The following is a 22,778-nucleotide window of genomic DNA, read 5'->3' on the forward strand; positions in this document are numbered from 1 at the left end:
AAACACCAGAAGCACTGGAGCCTGGTTTCCTAGGGATGCAGTCATGTGCATGTTGGTGCAGTCCTCTGGTGCCTAAGAAGGTGCAAGCCCAAGATTTCTCCACAGCAAAGCCAATCCCAGCAGCTCTTCCCCACATGAATGTCTGGTGGCCCTTCCAGGTTGAGGACGCTCCTGTTTCCCTCTCCCCTCAAGGGGAGCATTAGTAGTCTTTGCTCTTTGCTAACTGCCCACCTATTTCTGCGACACATCAAAAACTTGATCCTTGAAGGGTTCAGGACTAATATATACCTCCACTTGAACAGAAGTAAAGGGTAGTCAGCCTCAAATCCGTGCAAGCACATTCAGACTCTCAACATCTAGGACTGTACCAGTTCAGGGGAGGTCATCTCAAGCTTTTGTAGGCTGTATTCAAAGTGAATGAATCATGGGTTTTCATTCCCATCCATTTCTTCTTGTTACACCTTTCTCTGCTGGGTTAAAGAGCTCTGACACAGCACAGCATCTTCTGCCTGTGAAAGCAGGCATCCGTTCTCAAAGCAAGATGTATATACTTGAATCTTTGTTTTTCCGACTCTTTTGTTACTTGCAAGATAATCCAGCTGCACAACACACTTAACCAGAGGGCAAATCTTACATTTCAATCTAGCCTCTTACAAAGCAGGAGGAAACAAAAAGGGGAAAAAGAAAGAGTATTTGGATTTTCATTCTGTTGTTTTTCATAGAACAAGCAGGGTATTTCTAAGAAATGGTTATGCTAATATTTCAGGGCGACGTCCCATGAAAAGTGAAGAAGAAAGCATCTCCTCAAACAGTATAATTGGTTTATGAACCACAGTAAAATAAGTAGTTCTTCCACGTGACTTTTCCTTTTATTTTTTAATAGTTTTCCAAGTACACGCCTGCTTTTTACTCACACAGCACACAGCGGAGAAGATAAGGAGCCACCTATGCTGGCTGTTAGGCAAATAAGAAGTAATTACCAAAGCCAGTTTTGACTTAGCAGTGTTACAATTGGATCACAGTACTTTGGCCTATGTTTTACTACTAAAATGATTTCAAGCCTTGACTAGCATTATTGCTCTCTTATCTGCCCACAGCCAAGCACCTAAATCTATATTTAAGCACCTGCAATCTAGTCTAGTCTGATTTTCAGGACACAGAGCATGTACCGTTCCCTCTGCTGTTCAAGACATTTGTAGAGGCTCAGTTTCTCTGAAAATTATACTTCTCATTTAGGTGATTAAACCCAGAGACAGGCTTATGGGATCACATTTGCTAGGATAAAGCTTCTGTGTCCTTCTTTTCTCGTGAATGTCCCTTCCACAGGCCCAGGAAAGAAAAAAAAAAAAAAAAAGAGAAGAGAAAGTGCTCTTTCATTCAGGAAAACGTATGATTCATGTGTAGTGTTATGGGTAGCGTGGGATATCTCTACCCCTAGAGACCACGTTCCAGTGTCTCATCTGGCAAAGCTGTCCACAGCAGGAGAGAAGGAAAAGCTCTCAAAGTGGACCTTAGAGGTGCTTGTACGGTTGTGAATGCCGGGCTGAAACCTGCTTTTCCTGTAGCCAGACCCATGAGGAGTACTCACACCTTCACACAATGCCACCCCACTGCCCACCGGGACAGACACCCTCAACAGGCTCCACTTAACAGAAAGGCCAGGTAACATGGGCCCCGGAAAACATGCGGTCGGGCAGTGACCAACAAACCAAACCTGCTGGAAACAAGAAGAAAAATGCTTGTGTCCACTGCACAAGCTGATCATGAGGGGCTGTTACTGCACACCCCTGAACTCCCCCATCACCCCAAACAGCTGCTCTGGAGCAGCAAAGTCACTTCTACCAGCCCAGATTGCTTTTCCTCCTCACAGCCGGACACAGCAGGACCCATTACAGATCCTTCCAGCCCATTTCCTATGGTGTCCTGCTTAGGAGAGCAAGGGGAAATGCAGACTGCATGCTATCCCAAATGCTAAGCCCCTGGACAGGCACTGGAGACACGCGGGGCTGTGTCCAAGGAGTCTGGCTTAAGTGTTCCAACTCGGTATTGATTATTCAGGCGGTGCCTCTGCCACCATTGGCAATGCAACATGGACAAGAGGGGTGAAATCTGGTGATGTTACACGTGGTGTTTTGGTGATATATTCTGATTAAAATGAACTAAGCTGTCTCATGCCCTTGGGTTCCTCAGGATATTACCCAGATGAGTAACAGCCTCTTTGGCCAAAGTTTGGACGCCACAGTTTTATCTTATGACACTGTGCATGCTACAAGTATCTGCGCTGCCTAGAGATTTAGACAGTATTTGTACATGGGTAAAACAAAAGTCTTGGGGCCAGGGATGAGCAAAACTATCAGAATGTCCATTTGACAAGCAAGGGTTGATATGTTTATCCTACCCGGATGGGTTCCCAGACATGAGAGGTGCAGCTGTAGCAGTGATCAGCACCCAAGAGGGAGGCTCTCAAAAGCCTTCTGTTATGTGCTTCTGCAGGAGAAGGGGCTTTTTTAATCCTCCTGTTGCTATGGGCTGGTTACAAGATAGTATATGAGTTTTAATGAATTTGGAAGTCAAAGCACAAAAAGGGTGTCTTGGGGAGGAAATTATTGTAACTGCTAGGAAGAGAAAAGGGAAAATTGTTTTCCTTCTGACTGGCGACATTTTCAAATGCAGCATCCAAGTTTTGTTTCACTGCATTCCTGTTCTACTTAGGTATTTATTTTTCTATCAGAGAGCAGTAATATCGAGCAGATTGCAAAGTCAAGCAAGAAGGACTTTGACAAGATGCTAGGGCCCCTGCTTCCAGCACAGAGAAGACATCAGCTGAGCTCCTAACGCAGCCAGTTATGAGTTACAGAAGCAATCCAAGGACTGAAAGAAAACAAGTCCTCAGAAAGAAATGAGCAGAGTTGCCAAAACAGCAGAACATTTTGCCACAGCGTTAGAAATAAAGGCCTTCCATAACGTTACCTCCACCTATATGTAGCTACCAAAACCAGCACACCCACCCTGTTAGTTTAGGCTGAACTGAGACCTTGTGTACATCTCAGCTCTTATTTTCCCCAGTGCACAATAAGTGGAGAATCCTGGCACTAATGAAAAACTGTGAGATAAGTAAAACCCAGGGGAGGAAGACCATGAGTGCGGTGCTGGTCCTGGCCTCCAGCCCAGAATGCCTGCAGCAAGTTGCCCTGAGACTACCAGTTCTTACATATACTCACCTGACAGCCACATAAACGATGGCAAAATGCTTACCTCACTCCGCCATTGGGCATAGCCCAAAGCAACTGGTAACTGGCCTAGTGGATGTGAAATATTAAATGACAAAGGAGAGGTCTGCTGCAGTATGGCAACTCCCAGGTGGTAGAGCTTCATTATAGTTAATAATGTAATAGCCTCTGGAGGATTACCCAAATGGTGGTGAAGCTTCACCTTCCAACATAGGCTGAAGAGTCATACAAGTTGAAGAATCCTGAAAATATGGATCCTCTTCCTCACCATCATGATTATTGTTCCTGGCAGGAGGCTGTTAAATGCTGCAAGAGTATTGAGCAACCCTGTGCCCCAGCAGCTAGCACCTAAACCCAACTGTTCTGCAAGAGGAGCCCTACAATCCAGGGTTCCTGCAAAATCCCAAACTTCCTTCAGGTTTTCCTCCAAAACACATGATCTGGGAGAACAAGTGCCAGAGACTTACAAGAAGCAGCAGTCGTGGAGCTGCTGGACTGATTTAGGATCCTATGGGTATCATCTGAACCCTGCTATCCCAGTTATCCTTACTGCTGCTGAGGAACCTGTGTCTGGCCCCAGCAGTGAGCCTGCTTGGATGGGGAGAAGGTTGGGTGGACTCAGATATGGAACAGACCAGAGACCCTGGGGCAGTCAAAGTCTGGCCAGCATTGAGTGACCTCACAGACAGCAAGTCCTGCCCTATGGAGCTCAGTAGCAGATGCCATCACCCTGTATCTCAAAGCATCAAAGTAAGGTGCCTTGTTGGAGCTGAATGGATTGTGTTCCACGAAGACCTTCAAGAAATTTGCAGGCAGACCATGCTTTTGTTTCCCCCACAGCTGTCTCTACAGAAAGAGACTCTCTCGTGTAAGAGACCTCATTTGCTGTTGCTATGTCCTACACCTGCGCAGACGTGCAGTAGTCCCCCATGCACCGCTGGCATTTCAGCTCTGACTCAGGGTCTCTTTTCAGCAGGGAGCAGAATGCCACACTCCTGCTTCCAGGTTTTCTTGACACGTATGAGTCATTTGTCCTTCCCTGAGCTGCATGAGGGAGTGTGGCCATCCGGGCTGCACTAGCAAAGCCATCAGCCTTCAGAAAGTAAAAGCTGCACACGTTCATAGAATCACAGAGTGGTTTGGGTTGGAAGGGACCTTAAAGATCATCTGGTTCCAAGCCCCCTGCCATGGGCAGGGACACCTTGCACTAGACCAGGTTGCTCCAAGCCTCATCCAGCCTGGCCTTGAAGACATCCAGGGATGGGGCATCCACAGCTTCTCTGGGCAGCAGAACTCGAGAAGCACTCTTGCGTCTCATTGTGAAGCTATCTGTTAGAATCAGCATCTTAGCCCACCTCCAAGAAAGCGATCAAGGACTAGATCAAGTGTTACCGACATAGCTCATCCCTTTCTGATCCTGAGTGGATTCAGGGTCATCTCCCAGCATGGACCTATTTTTAACCCTTGGAAACAAGAGCTTCTCCTTGATTCCTTTTTCTTTCTTCCCAAGCCTTCTCTGACATTTTACATGCTTTCACCAAGAGAGGAGGAATATCTCAGACCAGAACACGTCATGGTTATTGTGAGCAATCAGCCAGGACTGTCCAGCCTTAGCATGGGTAGGCTTACACCCAGGAGCCGCCACTCAGACCCGCAAACCCCCCCCACCTCCCCGTGGCCCAACTCCATGGGGCAGCCAGTGGGGCTGCTGCAAGGGTAGGTCAGCCTTGACCCCTGCCTATGCCTGGCCGAAGGCAGTATGCTTCACTGGCCGACCCAAGCCCTCTTCATGTCCCATCCCTGTGGCACTGGGATAGAAGCCATTATGCTCCACAAAGCCCATTTTTCCCCCATCCAAGGCTACTTCTAAATTCCACAATGTCTTCAGACATTGCATAGCACAGCATCTCGCTCAAACAAGCCTCTATCTGATCTGGTGACCAGTGCCGCAGCCTTTTGTTTGGCCCTGAAGGACATGGTGGCTGCAGAGAAGGAAAATAAAATCTTCACAGTAGCAGAGCTCCCCTTCATCAGGAGAACCCAGGGATTTTGCAAAGAGACAAATGAGTCCCAGGCACCTGGCAGCCAGCAGAGCAGATGAGTCATTTGGGGAGCTGGGGCTGAGAAGAGCTACGTGCATATTTAACGCATCCCAGGGTTCCTGCCTGCTTTCAAATTGCACAGGGATGTTTGTGGAAGCTCTGGGGATGTTGAGCCTCATAGGCACAATTCAGCCTCCTGAAGGGAGGGGAAGTTTGACTTGCATACTTATCTCAGCACTTGCTACTTCATAAACATCTCTGCTGTGCTCAGGCATTAAACTCTCAAGGCTGGGAGGCACTCAGATAGATGAGGACCAGGGGAATAGCTCTGTGTCTTGAGGAGAGACAGAAAGACCTTTCTGGCAGCAAGTGAACTCCCTGTCTCCCCTTCCTACACTGCTTCCAGAGTTACTAAAGATGCAGTCATCACAGCACAATCATGAGTTTTTTCCCTTGGGTAAACAAGATTAAAAAGAAAAGGGGGAAAAAAAAAAGGTTAAAAAAAAGGCCTTTGAAATTATTTTTTAAAATGTGGCTTGAGATGAGCCTGTGGGTTGGTCTTTCAGTAGTGCTTTCTGTTACACAGGAGTCTATAGGAGCATCCACTGCTGAGAAGAGGTGGATTCTGTCATCTTTGTGCCTCACGTTGAAGTAGCTATAGTCTGCTCTCAGTTCATCCCTTAGACTCCACTGGTGAGACAGCCTCTCCATAAGTCCCGGCCTTACCAGCAGGTCCTGTGCATTGAGTCCAACCAGGCCTCACTCCTCAGGAAGGCAGAAGGTTCCCCATAGAGCTGCTGTCATCTCCTGCCTCTGCACCACACTGCGATGTGTGCCTGCGGTTCTGAGTTACATGAAGGGACTGGAACATGGATCCCAGGACACAGGAACCACACACCTTTGCAAAAAGTAGTGAGTAAAACTCACCACCATTGCTGGAAACATACCTTCAGGTGGGATGCTGGTGAAAGGTCTGCAAGGGGAGGATGCAGACCAGCAATGTTAGCCTGTGTCACGCTGCTTTCTGAGATAGAAGCTGAGGTCTCAACATGGCATTGATATCCATCAGTGCTGCAGCTCTCAGGGAAAAACCAATTCTCAGGTTATCCTGGGTGCCTTTTCATTATGCCTGTCTTCCTACAGATGAATTGAGGAAGAATGGAGTACACCGGGCTTATTGACGTTTCTTTAACTAGTAACAGAACAAAAATGTTTGGACTTTTACTCATTATTTTACACAGAAAATATTGGAGTGATGTATCAGGTGGTTTTGTGTCCATTTTGCCCTGTTTTATTTCCGTGTAAAAATATACATCTGGTACAGAAGATTAAAAAAAAAATAGATTTTCACAAAAAAATAAGTGCTTTGGGAACAAAAAATTCACTTATGTGCTTTAATGTTGGCCTAAATATTTACATTTTCTAGCCACATGCCCTCCCTAGCCCAAAAATGGACAAACCCCAGAGTATAAATATCAGCTGTGTCTGGTATATAAAACTTTCCCAGAAAAAGGGCAGGAAATACAAACATAATAATGCTGTGGCTCAGACAATTTGATTTTAACCCCTCAAAAACATTAAAAAAAATGCTTCAACTCTTGTCAAAATGAAAATGGCACAGAGAACAGAACGCTACTTATCAGGCACTGCAAGCAGAAGGGGAAGAAATTTTGAGATGCGATGCCTTCCAGGGGAATAATGGCTCACACCAGCTAGCAATAGTATGCTTTCAAAAGGTCCAGAAGGTTTAAGAGGGACTGCTCTTGCCTTTTTGGAAGAACAGGGTAGGTTAGATGTCTCTCAGAGTCCTTCTCCACCTGATTTACTATGCTGTAGAGTTGGATAATGGAAAAACAACAATTTCTACAGCCACCATCTGCTGATCTGGAACCAAGACAACATGGCAGGATATGCTGGCATGCTGAAAATGTTGTCTTCTGTAACGGTTTCTTTCCACCACTATCTGAGTCTTTCTCAGGTAGACTGTGCTGGCCACACGGGAAAGCAGCCTGGTTCACCTCCTCTGTCACGGGGCCACCTTGCCATTTGTCCAAGCAGCGTTGGATGCATCTTAGAACGTCATGAAGTCCCCTCTGCCAAGTGTGAAAAATCTCTTGTGGAGAAAAATGGTCCCTTTGGTAAAGCATGAATTAGGACAGGAGGAGAGACACTCATAGTTCATGGTTAAAAATGGTACATCGGCAACTAACCACATGAAGGCAGCTGGGATCAAACATCTCCAGTTTTGCCGAGCTGATCTCGGCTGTTATCACAATCCCACTGCATGTGGGAAAGGTAACAAGTGTTACTCGGTAGCCAAGGTCAGACTTGCTCACAGGGCAGGAATCACTAATAAAACATTTGGAGATCAGTGTAGCTGAGGACAAAACAAGAGGAAAGGTAGCTGAGGGATGTTATCAGACATGGGATAGAGTCTTAGAAACCAGAGTGCAAAAGTCAACCGAACTTGTCTCGTTCTCCAGGAAGTCAGTGGCTTGCTAAGACAGGAGGATACAACAGAGACTGGGATCTACTGAAAAGAAAACCTGTCCAGAACTGCTTGGCAAGCTTAGGAATCAGCCCTGGCCTGAAGAGGCTCTTCTGCAGTGGTCGTAGTTCACTGAGTTGAAATGCTCAGAGCATCCCTGGGAGGAGGTCTCCCACCACAGGATGTCTTCTCCCATCGGACTCCAGATGAGCCTGCTGAGTTCACTGCCAAAAGGCTTCAGTGGCAAATTCGCTCTGTCATTTCTTTCTGCATTGAAGGGGGAAAGAAAAGAGAGAAACAGTAAGTGTGAAATACAAGTTCTCGTAGAGTGACATGTCAGGCAGGTGCCCAAAAACAACCCAAGGAAGCGACTGTGGGAGTCTTGGGGAACGTTTCTCTATTTCCCATGCCAGCCCTCCTGGGAACTGCTCTGCCTCAGCAGCTCCTTCCTGGTATCTCCGCAGTCTCTGTGGCCCAGGGTTGTTTTGGCTATGCCTAGCTTTGAGCGCAGTCCAAGGAAAGAGCATGGTTGAGATGTTGAAAGGTGCAGGTCCTGGTCCTGACTCAGCCGTGGAGCAGCCAGACAAAGTGGTGCCACTCTCAGAGCCTCCATCTTCAGCTGCCTAGGGAGACGGGACACGAAGCTACTCCCAGCTCTTGTGCTGGGTGTTGACAACAGCTTGGCCAAAGGACCTGTGGTTTTGGCCAGGGATCCCGTGGGCACACTGCAACACAAGTGAGCGCTAATAACAGAGGGCCACAGGAAACCTCCTGCGGGCACAAGGTCTGTTCAGGCTAACAGACTCTTTTCTTTAGCCAGGATGGCGTCGTATCAACTGCATTAGGAAAGTACCCGGCTTTCAGCTGGTGGAAGATGGTATTTGTCCTTGCCTTAAGGAGCTCAGCTAATAGCTTGCAAATCATGCACCTTGCTGCAGCGAGGAAAGTCTGGGATTCTCTCTGGCTCAGCAGGTTCATACCTTGTCAATCTGTATGTGCACAGACCCCCTCCCACACCCCTGAGAAAGGTTTGCCATTAAAGTGTCCTCCCAAACTAGAGCTGAAGTAGGACTGATCTGCAGGGAAGGAAGGATGCAACTCTGGAAAAAGGAGAACTAGGAAAGTAGGTTGACCCTCAAGTAACCCTATAAAAGGCCCTTTAGTGATATAATCAAAGGGAACAGAACCTGCAATCTCAGCTCTTCAGTTCTGAGAGCTGTGTTTTTAAAATCCATTGGGCAAGAGCCGCAAAGAGACGGTTTCTCTATAAGGGTAACATGCAAAAGCTCTCGAGGGCGGAACCCTGCCATCAAATAAAAAGCCAATGCTCTGCCACAAAATCATGTTGCTAACAGGAAGTGTTTGCCAACATCTCGGAAGGAAAAAGAAGAGGGGAGCGAGACGACTGTGAACATCCTCTTGCAATAGCACCCAGCCCACCCCACTAGCACAGCACCATGCACAAAAGCAGCCTTGAACGGGATGGGTTGGAGCAGCCTGTGGACTGTCAAGCCATCTGCGAGCTCCTCAGGCTGGCCCCAAATTTCCAAGGCATTTGTCACATTCTGTAAATCCCCACAGCTCTGCCCTAGTATGTAACCAGCTGGACCTCTGCCAGCACTGCTGTCCAGCACCGTGACCTGCCCTTGTCGAGGAAGCAAGTGCACAGCTTCTCTCTGCCCCCATATTTCTTGATTTGTTAAGAGTGAATCACTGCCTTTCGCTAGCTCTGCCTGTACAAAGGATCTATCTCATTCTTGGCTCCCAAGATTCGCTGCTAAGAAATCATGAAGCTCGACAAAAGGGAAATGGGGGCAGCAAGGGGAGATTCAGCCAGAGGCAGGCTTTGAAACTAAGAACTCCCTCATCCCACAATCCCTGTAATTTTTCTAGGCTATTTGGCCCTAATGGGACATCTTCTGACTGGGGGGGAGTGTGGGTGTGGGGCTCTTTTTCTCTTTCTTAGTCCTAAATTTGAAAACTGGGGCCCCTCAGTAAAAAGACTGTATCTGGAAAGCTCCAACCGTAATACAGCACTCAGACCTGCAGTCCCGCTCCAGGTGTGCTCCCTCCACATGCTTGGTGCCCTTCCACAGGCACATGCAGGGAACAGTCACCTCTGCAGGCAGCAGTCTCCTCTGTCACAGGATTCCTGTGGATAACTCTGGCCATGTAAATGCAAGGCTAGGGCAGATGTCTGGGCTCATGAGGCCGTTGGGAGAGACTGAACTTCTCAAGGACAGTTCATCTCATCCCTACTGATAGATTATCACCTTTCCACAAACATGGAGAACTTGACAAAGTTAAACCCTGCAGTCTTGCCTAACCTGAAGGCAATGCACTGTCTGTCCTTGCTTAAGCGTCAAACCAGCTGATGAATCCTTCAGGACTTAAAAACACGTACCAGCGGGGCAACAGCTGCAGTGCAGCCCAGTGAGGAGGGGAACAAGCAAAGCAAGTCACTGGTGCTTTGCCCTGGGCTGGGGAGAGTATTAGCCACAGGAAAGTGAACTGAGGTCAAGTGTAAAGTGCTGCAGAGGTGGCGTGTTACTGTGTGTGCATCTTCAGATGCCAGAGCAGCATGAATGCCGGGCTCCCCACACGCCTCACAGCACGATGAACCAGAGCCACACCAGGCTCCTGGGGGCTCATTGGAAAGCTCCTGGGATGTGCATGAAGAAACTTCCCATTATTGCTTTCCCTGCCTGCAGCAGAGGGAAATGCTGTTGGAAGCTACTGGATCAATCCTACCCCATGCAGGCTGTGGGACTGATGGCAGTGTCAAGCTGCAGCCTCCCTGGGGTAACAGCATGGCCAGAAGGACCACTGTCAGTCCTGAAGGACCACTTTTGAAAACCCATTTAGCAATATCAGCCTCTGCTTTAGCTATTAGGTGCTCACTATGTACATTAGCAAGCATCAGTCAAAGGAGATGACACCATTATGGGCTGTATATCAATGCTAAAGGAGTTTGTCATGAGGAGCGGTGGTGAGGAAGACTAACAGAGGAAGAGTGACGCTGAGCTGCCACTGTCTGGAGCTGAGGGCCGTTGTGATAATACAGGTCACAATCAAACCCTATTTAATTAAATAATTAATGTAGATGCTATTGTCATTTCAGTCACTCCTGATTAGATCATCATCTCTCCATCCCCCCACATCACGATCAGAGCAGACAGGCAGCAAATCAACTGAGACAGATGAAAGCAGAGGAGGAGTAAAGCGCTTAGCGCTTTACTTTTACATCCCGCCCTGCCCCCAGATAGTCCTAAACACACAGCTCATGCTAGGACTTCCCTCAGCTCTTTCTCTCCCTGGGATTAAATCCTCTTGGTCTTCCCTGGCTTTTTGCTGCTGGATAAGGCCTTTTCTGCAACCCAGCCCTTATCACAGCATGCTAACTCCTGGGTTCCCTGTTAATTCTTCTCCCCATTGTAAGATGTCCTCCCTCAGTCAGACCACACTCAGCCTTGCCTGTGACACACTTGCTTCTCTTAATAAAGCATATTCTAGTTCATGAGCCCAGCCTCTCTGGCCTCTGCTTCTCAACAGTCCTGCTGTTTCCAAGGACTCTCACTCTCTGCCTGGCTAATTGCTTCCCAAGGGAGGCTGCACAGAAACCTGGAGCTCCAGCTTGGCCTCTATAGCTGTTGTCAGGAGCTGCATGTCCCATCAGGGCTCGCCTTCCTGCAGCCTCATTGTAATTCACACTAGGATCTCAAGCAGGGACCAAGTTAGCTAATAGAAAAAAATCAAGGCTGTGGAGAGGAGACTTGGGCTGGAATGTGACCCCTGAAAGCCACATGGACACAACTGGCTGGAAACCCTTTGATGTGCAGATTGCATTGGAGCTACCAGGACAGTATAGGGGGACACTCTGTTATGGTGGTCCTGAGGGTACCATAGAGCGCTTCGTAGACATGGCAGCAGAGGCAGCATTTAAAGAGCATTTTCAAAGGGTAAAGGGTTTCCTCAGTGTTGCTGGGAAGCTCTCCCTCAGAGCACTAAGACTGACAGTTACAGGACAGAAAACATGGGTGTGCTGCTGAGGTAGGGTGGCTGAAAGAGTCCGAAGAGGGTGGCTGCTCTGCTCAAAGTCCAGCCCCACCTGAATCTACCAGTGCTGCGTTCAGCCCATGCCACTCTCACCCCCTCCTCCTCCCCATCCCTGTGGCATCCTTACCAAAGGCTCCAGCTCCCGATGGTCAATGAGGCTGAACTCCCTGATGAAGTAGTAAAAGTGCTTGTAGCAGGTGTTGACGTGAGCCTCGGCACCCATGTTGATGATGCTGTCAAAGTGGTGGATGTAGACATGGACAAAGACTCGGAAGAGGCGGGTGAGGATCTTAGTGCAAACTTGCTGGAACTGCTTGGGGAAGGGAACACCTGCAAAGCAGAAGCAAGTTGGAAGCCATTTGACCATTTTTAAAAAAAACAGCTAATATTTAAGTGTCTCTGTCATGCTTAACAGGCAGTCATGGATGATGAGGAAGGACTCCCTTGGCTAATGTCAAAAGTGACAGCTACACCGGGGCAATGTGTTCTCCCCACATACTTCCTCATTGCCCAGCTAGCAATTTCACACAGGCATGGTCTGAGGATTTGGGGACTTGCCCTAGGAGAGAAGATTTCTTACCCAGTGGAGGAGACCACATCTCTCCCCATCTGGCTCTATCCAGAGCAATCTGGCAGAGGATCCTTCTGCCCTCTCTCCCTGCCTTTCCCCTACAAGCCTGTGCAGGCACAGCGTAACTCCAATTGTATTTGCTCAGGTTCATGAACAAAACTAAACCTCCTCTCAGCAGAAAAGATAACTTCCCCATTTCTCTGAATCAAGACCATGGTTCATACTGGTTTTTTTCCCTCCACACACCTTCAAACATCACTTCTGATGCTTCAACAGAAACAGGTGGGGGTTCTACCTTTTTTCCTGGTCCTTGTTTCAAACAAATGTCTCATTAAAACAGGGAGAAAACTGCCCAACTTAATGATGCTTAGGTTGTTTCACTGCACCTGTGTGATGCTCCCCTCTGAGATGTCCTCCCAGGCTGCTCAAGAACAGGATTCCCCACAATTTTAGCACTGTCCCACACAAGGACACAATTCTGTACTCCACATTTCCATCCATGTCTACATGCACTGCTGTCACAGTGACAATCTCAGTCGGTGTCAGCAAGCTCGGGGTAAATCTCTGAAAGAAACATGACTTTGAAACCCTGAACATATTTTTTGGGAGGAGGAAAATTAAACAACTGGAATTTGTTTTACTGAAGCTTCTTCCTCTCCCCTGAGCAATTCAATGCAAATTTGCAAAGAACAAAATAAAAACCTCCCTTCCCACAGTTGTACCAGCCTTCTCCCTCATCTTCTTACTAATGCAGCACATAACCCCTTAAAAACATTTCCAAATAATCTCCACTCAACCATGTCCAGCTCACACATTTTACGCCCTGGAAAGCATCAGCAAATCTCTTAGCTAAAAAAAAATTAAAAATGGTAATTTTATCTTTGAATCTTTCTCATGAGCCTCGCTAGGCAATTAAACTGTTTTTTCCCAAAGAGTCCTGGCACTTGTTTTCCAGCAGCAGTGCCATGCCCCTCTCCTCTGTGGGTGGCAAACATCACGCATGGAGCCTGTGTTTCCAACGGCCAGGGTTCAGTGGGTGCTGACTTCAGTATCGCAGCACTCGTGACAGAAAATGATCTCTGGTCCAAACCAGAGTCACCCTCAGCCCATCCCCATCTCGCTTTGCTTTGCACCCCATGTGGGTGTGTGGGCAGGGCAGAAGCGTGTGTGCTCATGCCACAGGTCCCAGCCACCGCTCGGAGGAGGACACGTATCCCAGCTCAGCGTTACACGAATCTCTGGGTTTCCTGCAGTCAGGAGGGACACGCTGCTTTATCAACGGCTTCATCTGAGCGTTTTGCACTGAGTGAGAATTTGCTGAGCAAATAAAAGCCGTAATCACCCAGCTGGGGACTCAGAGATGCCGTTAGGGTGGCCCCTGCAGACCAGCTTTGAAGAACCAGTCAAGAAACATTTCTTTTAATAAAGAAAATTCATCACAGCAAGTAATTCTTGAGAGTGCACATTGCCGGGCCCTGGCTGGGGAATACACACTGTTCTGAACAGCCTGTCTCCCTGGGACCAGGGGCGAGCAGTCACTGCCGGGAACTCAGCGAGGTGCCAGCAGGCAAGCAGCAACGCCTTTGTTGCCTCCGGTTTGTCACCCGTCCTACTTGCCCACTGCCTCCTCCAGTCAAAGCAGGCAGCAAGGAAGAAACCAGACCTCATCAAGTGCCAGGAGATTATCACCAAACTGCAAAGAGAGATAATGAAGGAAAGCAGCAAACCGCAACCCAGTCCTGAGCTGAGAATGAACTAAGATCAGGCAGTGAACAGCAGATCAAAAGGATCTCAGACTCCCAGGGCAGATAGCATCTATGGTCCAGATACTGCTGCCAAATGAGCCACCTCCAGAGCTGGCAGGTGGTGACAAGTGTCTTTCCACCACTTTTGTCCCCAGGTTAGCCAGGAAACCTCTTGTCCTATAAATCAGGTAGCAGCAAGTCTTCATGGACATGCTGGCAGCTGAGAGACACAGAGAGGAGACACCTCCAGCTACCTCCCGGGCTCCCCAAAAGCAGATCTTGTATCACAGAACACAGATTTAATCTGAATCATAGAATAGCTTGGGTGGAAGGGACCTTTAAAGGTCATCTAGTCCAAATCTTGTGGCTGTTGGCAACTATAGGAGTTGCTGAGCTATCCTATACCTAATGATGCCTGGAAAGATATCATCAAGCTGCCAGGACCTACAGGTATCCCTCTGGGCCACACCACCGCTGAAGGTGAAGCTGGGCTGCTCTTCTTTGTGTCCATCACAAGGTGTCAGTGTGTGGCCATCCCCTGCAGACATGGCCAGGCTTGCTGGCTGGCTGGCACTACTGGACCTCCACATGCCACCCCTCATCCTACCATGTCACGACACCACCCCCCACAACAGTCCTTTGGGTCCAGGGGTCACTGGGGTCCAGCTCTGGCTCTTTCTTCCTGCATAACCCCTGTCACTCGCACATGTGCCCGGGGTGGCATGGTCAGCCCCAGCAGCACAGGGCACAACCCTGGGCCATCGGGCCTGGTTCCTCTCCCCATACTGCAGCCACATCTGCTCCTCCTGTGCCAGGACCCTCCACACAGGCTACGGATGCTGGATTGGATCCTGCGTCTGGCACAGGAGCCCGCACCAGTTGATCAAAGAGCTTCCTCGTGGGAAGGAAGCAAGGCGGATATCTGATAAGCAGGTTGCCTTCGCCAGCAGCAGTCGTGCCTCGCTGCTGATCGCCAGTGACTCGGAAAGCCACCCACAGCAGCCCCAGCAGGCACTGGCCATGCTGGCGAGGGGCTGGAGAAATCCCCCATCCCCTTGCCCAGTGCTGGAAGGAAAGGGCTCTCCAGTAAAGGCTGCATCCAACCAACCCGGGGAGAGCAACAGGAAGATCTGGCATAAACAGGGCTTGCCCTGGGTCACGGCTGCTGGCGCAGCGGATGTCCAGCAGACACGCATGTGACATCCTCTCCACCACGCGAGGGGACACAGCAAGAGCAGGCTGTGCCTCCTCCCTACAGCCAGGCATGCACTGCAGCCACCCCATTCCAGCGAGGGGAAAGCCCTGGGACAGGAATCTCAGCACCAGCCATGCACCCATCCTGCTCTTGCAGATGTTTGGCTTTACCCCGAGCAGCCAGCTCCCTGTACGGTCATGTCAGAGCCATCCTGGCAGCTAGGAGGGGTCACCGTGACAGCAAGCAGGGATCAATGGGGCCCGTTCATGGAGGATGGAGGGAGGCAGTGTGCTCCCACCTCCCTGCCAGGCTGGACCAGGCAGATCAGTGTTACAGCCGGCAGCAGAGACACCCCAATTAGAAGTCAATGTGCTGATAAGCAGCACTTGGGAGCGGGGCAGTGGTGGCCCTTGCTTGGGGGACTTCAGAGGTGGTGCATGGTGGCACAAACTAGCAGGAGTAGAAGGGATGAGGCTGGTGGGATTGACCCTGTGTGGCTGAGATGACCTGTTAGGAGAGGTGTGGAGGCCAGGGCAAAGTCAGGATGGAGCTCCATGTTTTCATTAACCACGCTGGCAGGGTGTCGCTGCTTGGGTTTGCTTCACCCTCCCCAGCCCTACACACATACCCAGAAACAGCATCCCAGCTGCCCCAATGGACAGCCAACCACCACAAAACCCACCTGGGTTGATTTAAAGGCATGGAAATTACCTTCACACTTAATTAATTGGTGCTCACCATCCAGCAACCTTGGAGAAGGCAGCAGCAAACGTGCAATCTGGCAGGCAGCAGCCTCCCTCTGACTCTTCTTGCATAACGAGTGATGAGGAGGGGACCGCAGGATGCAGTGTGAGCTCACTCAGATGCCAGGAAAAAGATTTATATGCAAGGTCAGCTCTTCTCCACCCGTGATCACAGGCGTGTGCTAGCCCAATGCTGCACACAGACGAGACAGCCAGCAGCTGGGAGCATTCCCTGTCCCAGGGCAGAAGCACAGCCCAATCCCAGGAGGAGTGGAGCAGAGCAGCCATCCTCAGCGGCGGAAGAGAGAACCTTATCCATGCTCCAAGCTAGGGCAAAAGCTTTAAGCACAGCAGGTACAATTTCACTCACTGCACTGCAGCGAGGGAGCTGGCAAGCGGCATGACTCACAGCCCTGAAATGAATTAGCACCTTCAGTTTATCCTGGATGTTTTGCCTGAAATCCCCAAGGTGTGATTTAATGCTCTGAGATATCTGTTTTCCCCACTCTGCGCTGATTGCTTCAAAACATAAAGAAACCATGTGGGACCATGTGTAAAAGGAAATCAGAATGAGAGGTATCAAAGTGCCTGCGCTTATGGTAAGGGACTGCAAATGGCTCCTGGATCTCTCCTGCCAGCTCTCCCATCCCCAACCCTTGTGCTCCAGCCAATTTAATTTTTTCATGATGAATCAGTACTGGGAAGCTGTTTTGCTTCTTGGCAATTGTATTTTTTTCCCCTGCAAAAGCAGTAAATTCGATGAACTACGCAATGAATTATTGTTGTTATTTCTCAATTCCATTTTGGCCACCATGGTGTTCAGCGATTCATTTTTTTCCTAAAAATAAGTCTTTAAAGCCTCATTTAAAACTAATGGCATGATGGCAACTGAAAGCTGGTGTGGTGTTAACTTTGGAAGAAAATAGGCAGGGGAAAAAAAAGACAAATCATGTAAAAAATAGCCAGTTGAGAGAACAGCAATAATTAGCTGCATTCTGAACATTTTTCTCCTGTCGTTATGGGGAGAAAGTCTCGGAGAATTTCACACCAAGTTTTCTCTGGTTTTGTAATTGTTTTGGGACCACGTTTGAAAGGCAGAGCTGGAGTTCTGAAAAGCTTTCCAAGAACTGCTCTGGCATCCCCTGTGACTGATGCTCTTTAGAGCCACAGGCACATTTGGCAGAGAGCGAGGGGTGTTTCCGGTGCTGGGTCTGGTCCAAACCCTGCGTCTGCACTGATTTAATAACGGAGAGGTTTCCGCAGCCGCGATGGTGCTGATGCAGGACGCCCGGTCTTGTGCAACTGGCAGCCTGATGCTGACTGGTGCAAACACAGCCGACCGCCCTGTAAACCCCATCCACTCAACCCTCCTCCCCAGCCTGCTACCACCCAGCAGCAGCTCCCTAAAAGCAGGCTCCACGGGGCAGAACGATTACCAGGAGGACCCAGTTTTTTCCAGGTGGTAATTTGTTCACGTGGCCACTCACTGAAGAAATCTACGGAAATAGTTTTACCAGCTGGTAAAAATACACCTGTAGAATCATTTATTCTTCTCCCTGCATGGGAACAATGCTATTCCCCATTTAAAAGTATTTTTCAGCATAGCTACATTGGTTGGAAGAGTGGAAGCAGAGCGCTAGCACATGCAAACTGATACGGGTCGTCTGGGAAAGCTGCTGCTGTAGATTTATAGTGACCAGGTTGGCATAGCTCAGCCCATGCAGGGATTTGTCTCATCTTGACTGCGAGACAAACAGGTTTCCACTCCAGAGGATTATACAGCAAAGCCTTTAAGTGGGACCGAGCCCTGCAGGTGGTTTCCCTGGGAATGGGGAAGATGCAGCATGACCCCCGACCCTTGCTGTGGTACGCAGAGCGCTTGGCAGACCCCCTGGTCTCATTAAAGCAAGGCAGGGGTTTTCTACTGGTGCAAGATTGCCATCCAGGGGCTGCGGTCCTGCTGGTTAACTCTGCCAGGCTGCAGGCTGTCTGCTGGCGTCAGGCTCCCCTGCTGCCGTTTCAGACATCACCTGCCCCTCTGACCTCGCTGCAGAGCCGGCACAAGCTCTGTGTCAGCAGCTTGGCTGAACCAAAGGTGTTGGTCACCCAGGTTGCCCTGTTCCCCTCCCACCCCTGAGACGTGCTGCAGGACCAGATGCTTTAGCAGTGCACATCAGCCCAGCTCTGCTCCCGTCACTGGCCTTGTGCCCGTTTACCCCAGCCAAGGTCTCTCCCACAATGCCAAAGGACCCTGTGAGCCCACAAGCCGGTGAACCATCTCTGCTCATTTCCAGATAAGCCTTTCAACCCAGGGTGAAGGATTTCCCCCTCTGACCCATGAAATAACCTCTCCCTTAACTGTCAGGACAGCCATGAGCAAGCCCGGCTGAATCACGTGCTGCTTCAGGCTTTGTAGGTTTTGGAGGAAGAAGGATGCTGAGGTTAGCCTCAGGCAACATGAGCAAGTTTGGGGAACACTTGCCGTTTCTAAAATAAGGAAAGAAAAGAAAAATCTGCTTTGTCTGTGGTGAGGTGGCTGTAGCCAGGGAAATCGTTGTGCTGGGACAGTTTTATTGCACATGGCAGAGAGGGGTCAGGAGGGAAAGATGAGATGGACACAGCTCACCAAACATCCGCTGAGATGGTGGTCAGCCTCTCCAGTACAAGGAGGAGTGGAACACACCTTCATGCTAAATCCCATCTCTGCTGCTAATATCGAAGATCCTCACCCCCACTCCAAAGCATGACATTTATAATTCCTCCTGACACCTCACCAGCCTCCCTTTCCCTCCTTAAAACAGCTCACATCTCCCCTGTGTCCTCTCGGTGCCTTATTACCCTTGTCCTGTTTTTTTTTCTCAAGGGTCTGGCTCTTTAGGAGGCTGAGCATCTCCGTTTGCTCACCCTGGCTGCTGTCCCCAAGCCCCCATGTCCCTCCCGACTGCACATCCCCCAGCCTCCCCCGTCATCCTGCGCAGCGACAGAGCAGCCTGTCAGGAACGGGCAGATGTGACATTTCCCTTTGGCCAAACACCTCCATCTTCTGAAATGCCACAGCTGCCGAGCAATTACCCAGCACACACAGCAGGCCAGCGGAAGGCAGTTAATTGGGGACACACTGATGACAAAATGCCACCGTCTCGTTCCCCCCCCGCCTCCCACAACCAGCCTGTCATGTGTTTTAAAGTGCAATCTCAGGCCAAATTCCCCTCCATGTGCACGAGGCCTGAACCACCAAAACACACCGACAAGGGGACTGAAGTCATTTGGGGACACAAGGGTCCCTGCAACAAAGAGGTACCCCAGGAATGGCTTTGGAAGAGAAACAAACAGGTTTGTCCCATGACCGCCTGCAGCTAGCCCAGATCTCACCCCAAACTTCCTCTGCACTGAAAGGGAAGAAGTGGAAACCAGATGTCCTTCCCTACATCGGGACGTGTTACACCTTAGAGGGAGAAGTGACAGAAACGGTGTGCAAACCAGCAGGTACGTGGCTTTTGTACCTCAGAGGGAGAGGTGAGAGAGTGGAGGGTGCGGTGATGCCAATGTTCCTCCATGTCTTCCCACCTTCTACACTACTAAGACTCCCCAGAGCAGCTTTCAAGTAGCATCACATCCAAAATCCCACCTGAAAGGCATGAAATTGGACCAGGACAATCTCCCTTCTGGCCGGAGGGAAAACAGAGTAAATCCACTTCTGCATCCCTGCTTTTAGTGGCATGCAGAGCTTCTCCTTGGGAACAAGCCACCTAGGGAAGACGAAGACCCAGCCTGTACCCTGTGGCTGCCGTTTCGCCCCTTGGCAGCAGTGAGCCTGTGACTGCCAGCAGCCAGAATTAACGGGGACTTTGTTGTCCCCCAGCAGAGCTGGGGCTGCCAGCTTGGAGCATCCCGCACCAATACCGTCAGCCAGCCACACTTCCAGCCTCCTCTGTCCGTCAGGACATGTGGAGCCCACCGAGGTCCTGAGGGAGGGATGCCCCCATGGCACAGCGAATGCCCCTGGTGAATCCCAGGGCTGAGTCAAGTAGCTTTGTGTTTCATCTGAAACTGCTTCGAGGCATGACCCAAGGCTCCGGCAGCCCCGCCAGGCAACACATCAGCTCCATCCCTTGAACTCATCTCCCCAAACGACAAGAAAGCAGCTAAGCAGCAGGGCTAATAGCAGCCGTGGTGGCTGCCAAGCACTGCAGGTCAGCAGCAGAGGGGTTAGTGCTGTTAGCAGCTGCTGCACCTCCTAAGGCCAAACTTTTTAAGGGGTGCACCATATACCCTGGGGGTTGGCAGCTGGAAAGGCCAAATCCCAGGGACAGGCATCCCTGCTCAAGTAATGCCTCAGATAAATCGCGAGACGTGATGTATAAATCAGGGCTGAGATGAATTAGTGGAGATGGAAAGGAGCTGAGAACTGAAGCAGCAAGGTGGGACAAGGGTTAGACCTTGGAACCACAAAACTACTTGGAAAACTGGAAAGAAGCTGAGTTGGTTAGCTGAGAGAAGAGTGCGCTGCAGGGATGTGATGGCCACCTCCGACTAGCCCAACAGCTCAGTTCCTGGAGGAAGGACAAGGAAGCTGATGACCTACCAGCTCTCATTTCTCACAAGCACAGAATACTTGGGAAAGGTTCGAGCACAGAAAAGGACAACATCGTTTTCCACACCCTCTAGGAGCAGGACAAGGAATCCCAAGCTCAGTTTGCAGCAAGGAGCGTGTGACGGACACTGAAGAACACCTGTAACAGGAAGGGTTGTGATCCTTGGGATCACAAAGTTCAGCAATACCAACCCTGAGGTGCACCAGCGGCTTGGGAACTTGCACCAGTTACCAGCCATCCTTCCCACAAAGAACCAGAGCACACTCACCTATCCTGGTGGGGAAGATGTCCTCGTTGTTAATGAGCATCTCAATCCAGTCCATCAGCATACACATGTACTGCGGGGCTGACAGTTTGGTGGGCTTCTTGTATTTGCTATCGTCCTGCCACCTGTACTCATACTTGAGCCCGCCTGACATGATGGGGCAGCTCTTCTCCGTGCAGTACTCCGACATGGTGCCGTAGATGAGGTTGATGCGGTTGAAGAAGTCCACCACGTGCACGGCGATCCAGTCGTTGATGCTCTCTCCGGGAGGCAGCTGCACCACTGCTTTCAGGTCCAGCCCAGACTTGAGGGAGGCCTGAGCTTTCTTGTACAGCTCAAAGCGCTGGGTGCCCGGCTCAAACTTCTTTCGGGGGCGAAACGTCTTGTCTTTGTTGAAGACTTGCTTCAGACACAACGCCATCGTGGGCAGGGCTGGCCAGGGTGAGGGCAGAGGCTCGGCGCCACATGAAACCCAAGGCTGGGGTCTTCAGGGGTGGAGGTTTCTGAGAAGAGAAAGAGAAATCTCGGTCACCTATGGAGGTGGCCGCATGTGTGGGCACATTTGCAGGGATGAATTTGCACGAGGACGCTGGCTGGTCCAATGGCTGTGGCAGCGCATGAGGACAGAGATTTGGGGTGAGCCACTGGCCCTTCAACAGTCACCGAGGTGACCTGGAGCAGCTGCTGCCACCTCGCACAGCAGCTCCCAGCACCAGAGAGGGCAAGCAGCTCTGCACATGCCCCATGCAAAGCTCGATGGCAGACAGAGCCCTTCCTCCCTCCTGAGCGCACCAGGGGCTCATCGGGCTCCAGCCAGACTCCCCTCCAGGGCTTTCATCAATACCTGCTTCAGTAGGGCAGAGCCAGCATACCACTGGAGCTCACCAGCCCACACAGTCCCAACCTGATGGCCTTTTCCTCTTCCAGCAAGGGGGAAGCGTTTCTTTCCCAGGGATTTCTCAGTACGAATAACCCCTGCCGCGGCGGCTGGTGAGCAATGCCCTGGGGACTTGACTGCGACCGCAGCTGGCTGCTGGTTCACACAGCCCCAGCGCTGAGATCAATGGGAAAAGGGGGGATTATTTTTGTTGTTCTGCCCCGTGTGTTTGTTCAAAAGAACAAAACCCGCATTCGAAGGAGGGAAATGGCAGCCCAGCACAGCAGCGCGACGTGCCAGGATGCGGCCGGCCCTCCAGGCGCACACAATGCACACAGGAGCAGTTGGGGTAGCGATCCGATGCTCCCGATGACTCCGTCTGGAAGTCACAGCTCAGCACAGCGCTGAGCTCACCCCTTCCTGCCCAAGGTTAGCAGCACAGATGAGGACTGTGGTATTTCCCTTTTTTATTTCTTTTCCTCCCTGAAGTTCCAGTCAAATCCCATCCACCTCAGACTGTACAGGACAGGCTGAAATACCCTTGTGTCACCTGCGCTCATCACTGGTGGTGTTAATGTGAGATCAAGGCCCTCTTGTGCTAAATGGTTTGCTGAGACTTAGGGAAGAGAAAGTCCTCCAACACCCTCCCCCTGATGGGAGGAGATAAAGAGATAAAAAAAAGGAAGAAAAAGATTCACAGGAAGAAGTGACTTACCCAAAGTCACAAGCAGGAGGAAATGGTGCCCAAACCAAACCTGGATGCACGTTCAACATCAAAAAGACAGCTTTCAGCCAAAAGCTTGCTATATAAACTCTGTTTTGTAAACTTAGTCCTGAGCCACAAGCAGATCCTATTTTGCCCAGCAGAGACCCGCTAAACATCTTGCAAAGGAATCCCCATGATCTCCACAAAGTCCATCACTGGGAGGCAGCAGGACCTAGTGATCACCCCAAACACCAGCAGAATCTGC

At 50.1% G+C, this 22,778-nt stretch overlaps 1 protein-coding gene across 1 annotated transcript; it reads right to left on the minus strand.

The window, feature by feature from the left end:
• Nucleotides 1–7,997: 7,997 nt before the first annotated feature.
• MOB3C (MOB kinase activator 3C) lies at nt 7,998–21,351 on the minus strand. Its single transcript, XM_010158011.1, has 3 exons — nt 20,934–21,351; nt 11,944–12,146; nt 7,998–8,027 (listed from the first exon to the last, which is right to left on the minus strand). The coding sequence occupies exons 1-3, from the start codon at nt 21,349–21,351 to the stop codon at nt 7,998–8,000; spliced, it is 651 nt and encodes a 216-aa protein (XP_010156313.1).
• Nucleotides 21,352–22,778: the final 1,427 nt, after the last annotated feature.

Source organism: Eurypyga helias, unplaced genomic scaffold (assembly GCF_000690775.1).
Source record: "Eurypyga helias isolate BGI_N326 unplaced genomic scaffold, ASM69077v1 scaffold19158, whole genome shotgun sequence".
NCBI classification, from domain to species: domain Eukaryota; kingdom Metazoa; phylum Chordata; class Aves; order Eurypygiformes; family Eurypygidae; genus Eurypyga; species Eurypyga helias.

Bases quoted from the DNA above. Each gene is read 5' to 3' on its own strand.
- MOB3C (XM_010158011.1), bottom strand. From the start codon at position 21,351: ATGGCGTTGTGTCTGAAGCAAGTCTTCAACAAAGACAAGACGTTTCGC. The intron at 12,147-20,933 runs GTGAGTGTGCTC...TCTGCTTTGCAG, and splicing joins CATCTTCCCCACCAGGATAG to GTGTTCCCTTCCCCAAGCAG. The intron at 8,028-11,943 runs GTAAGGATGCCA...CCTTCAATGCAG, and splicing joins ATCGGGAGCTGGAGCCTTTG to AAAGAAATGACAGAGCGAAT.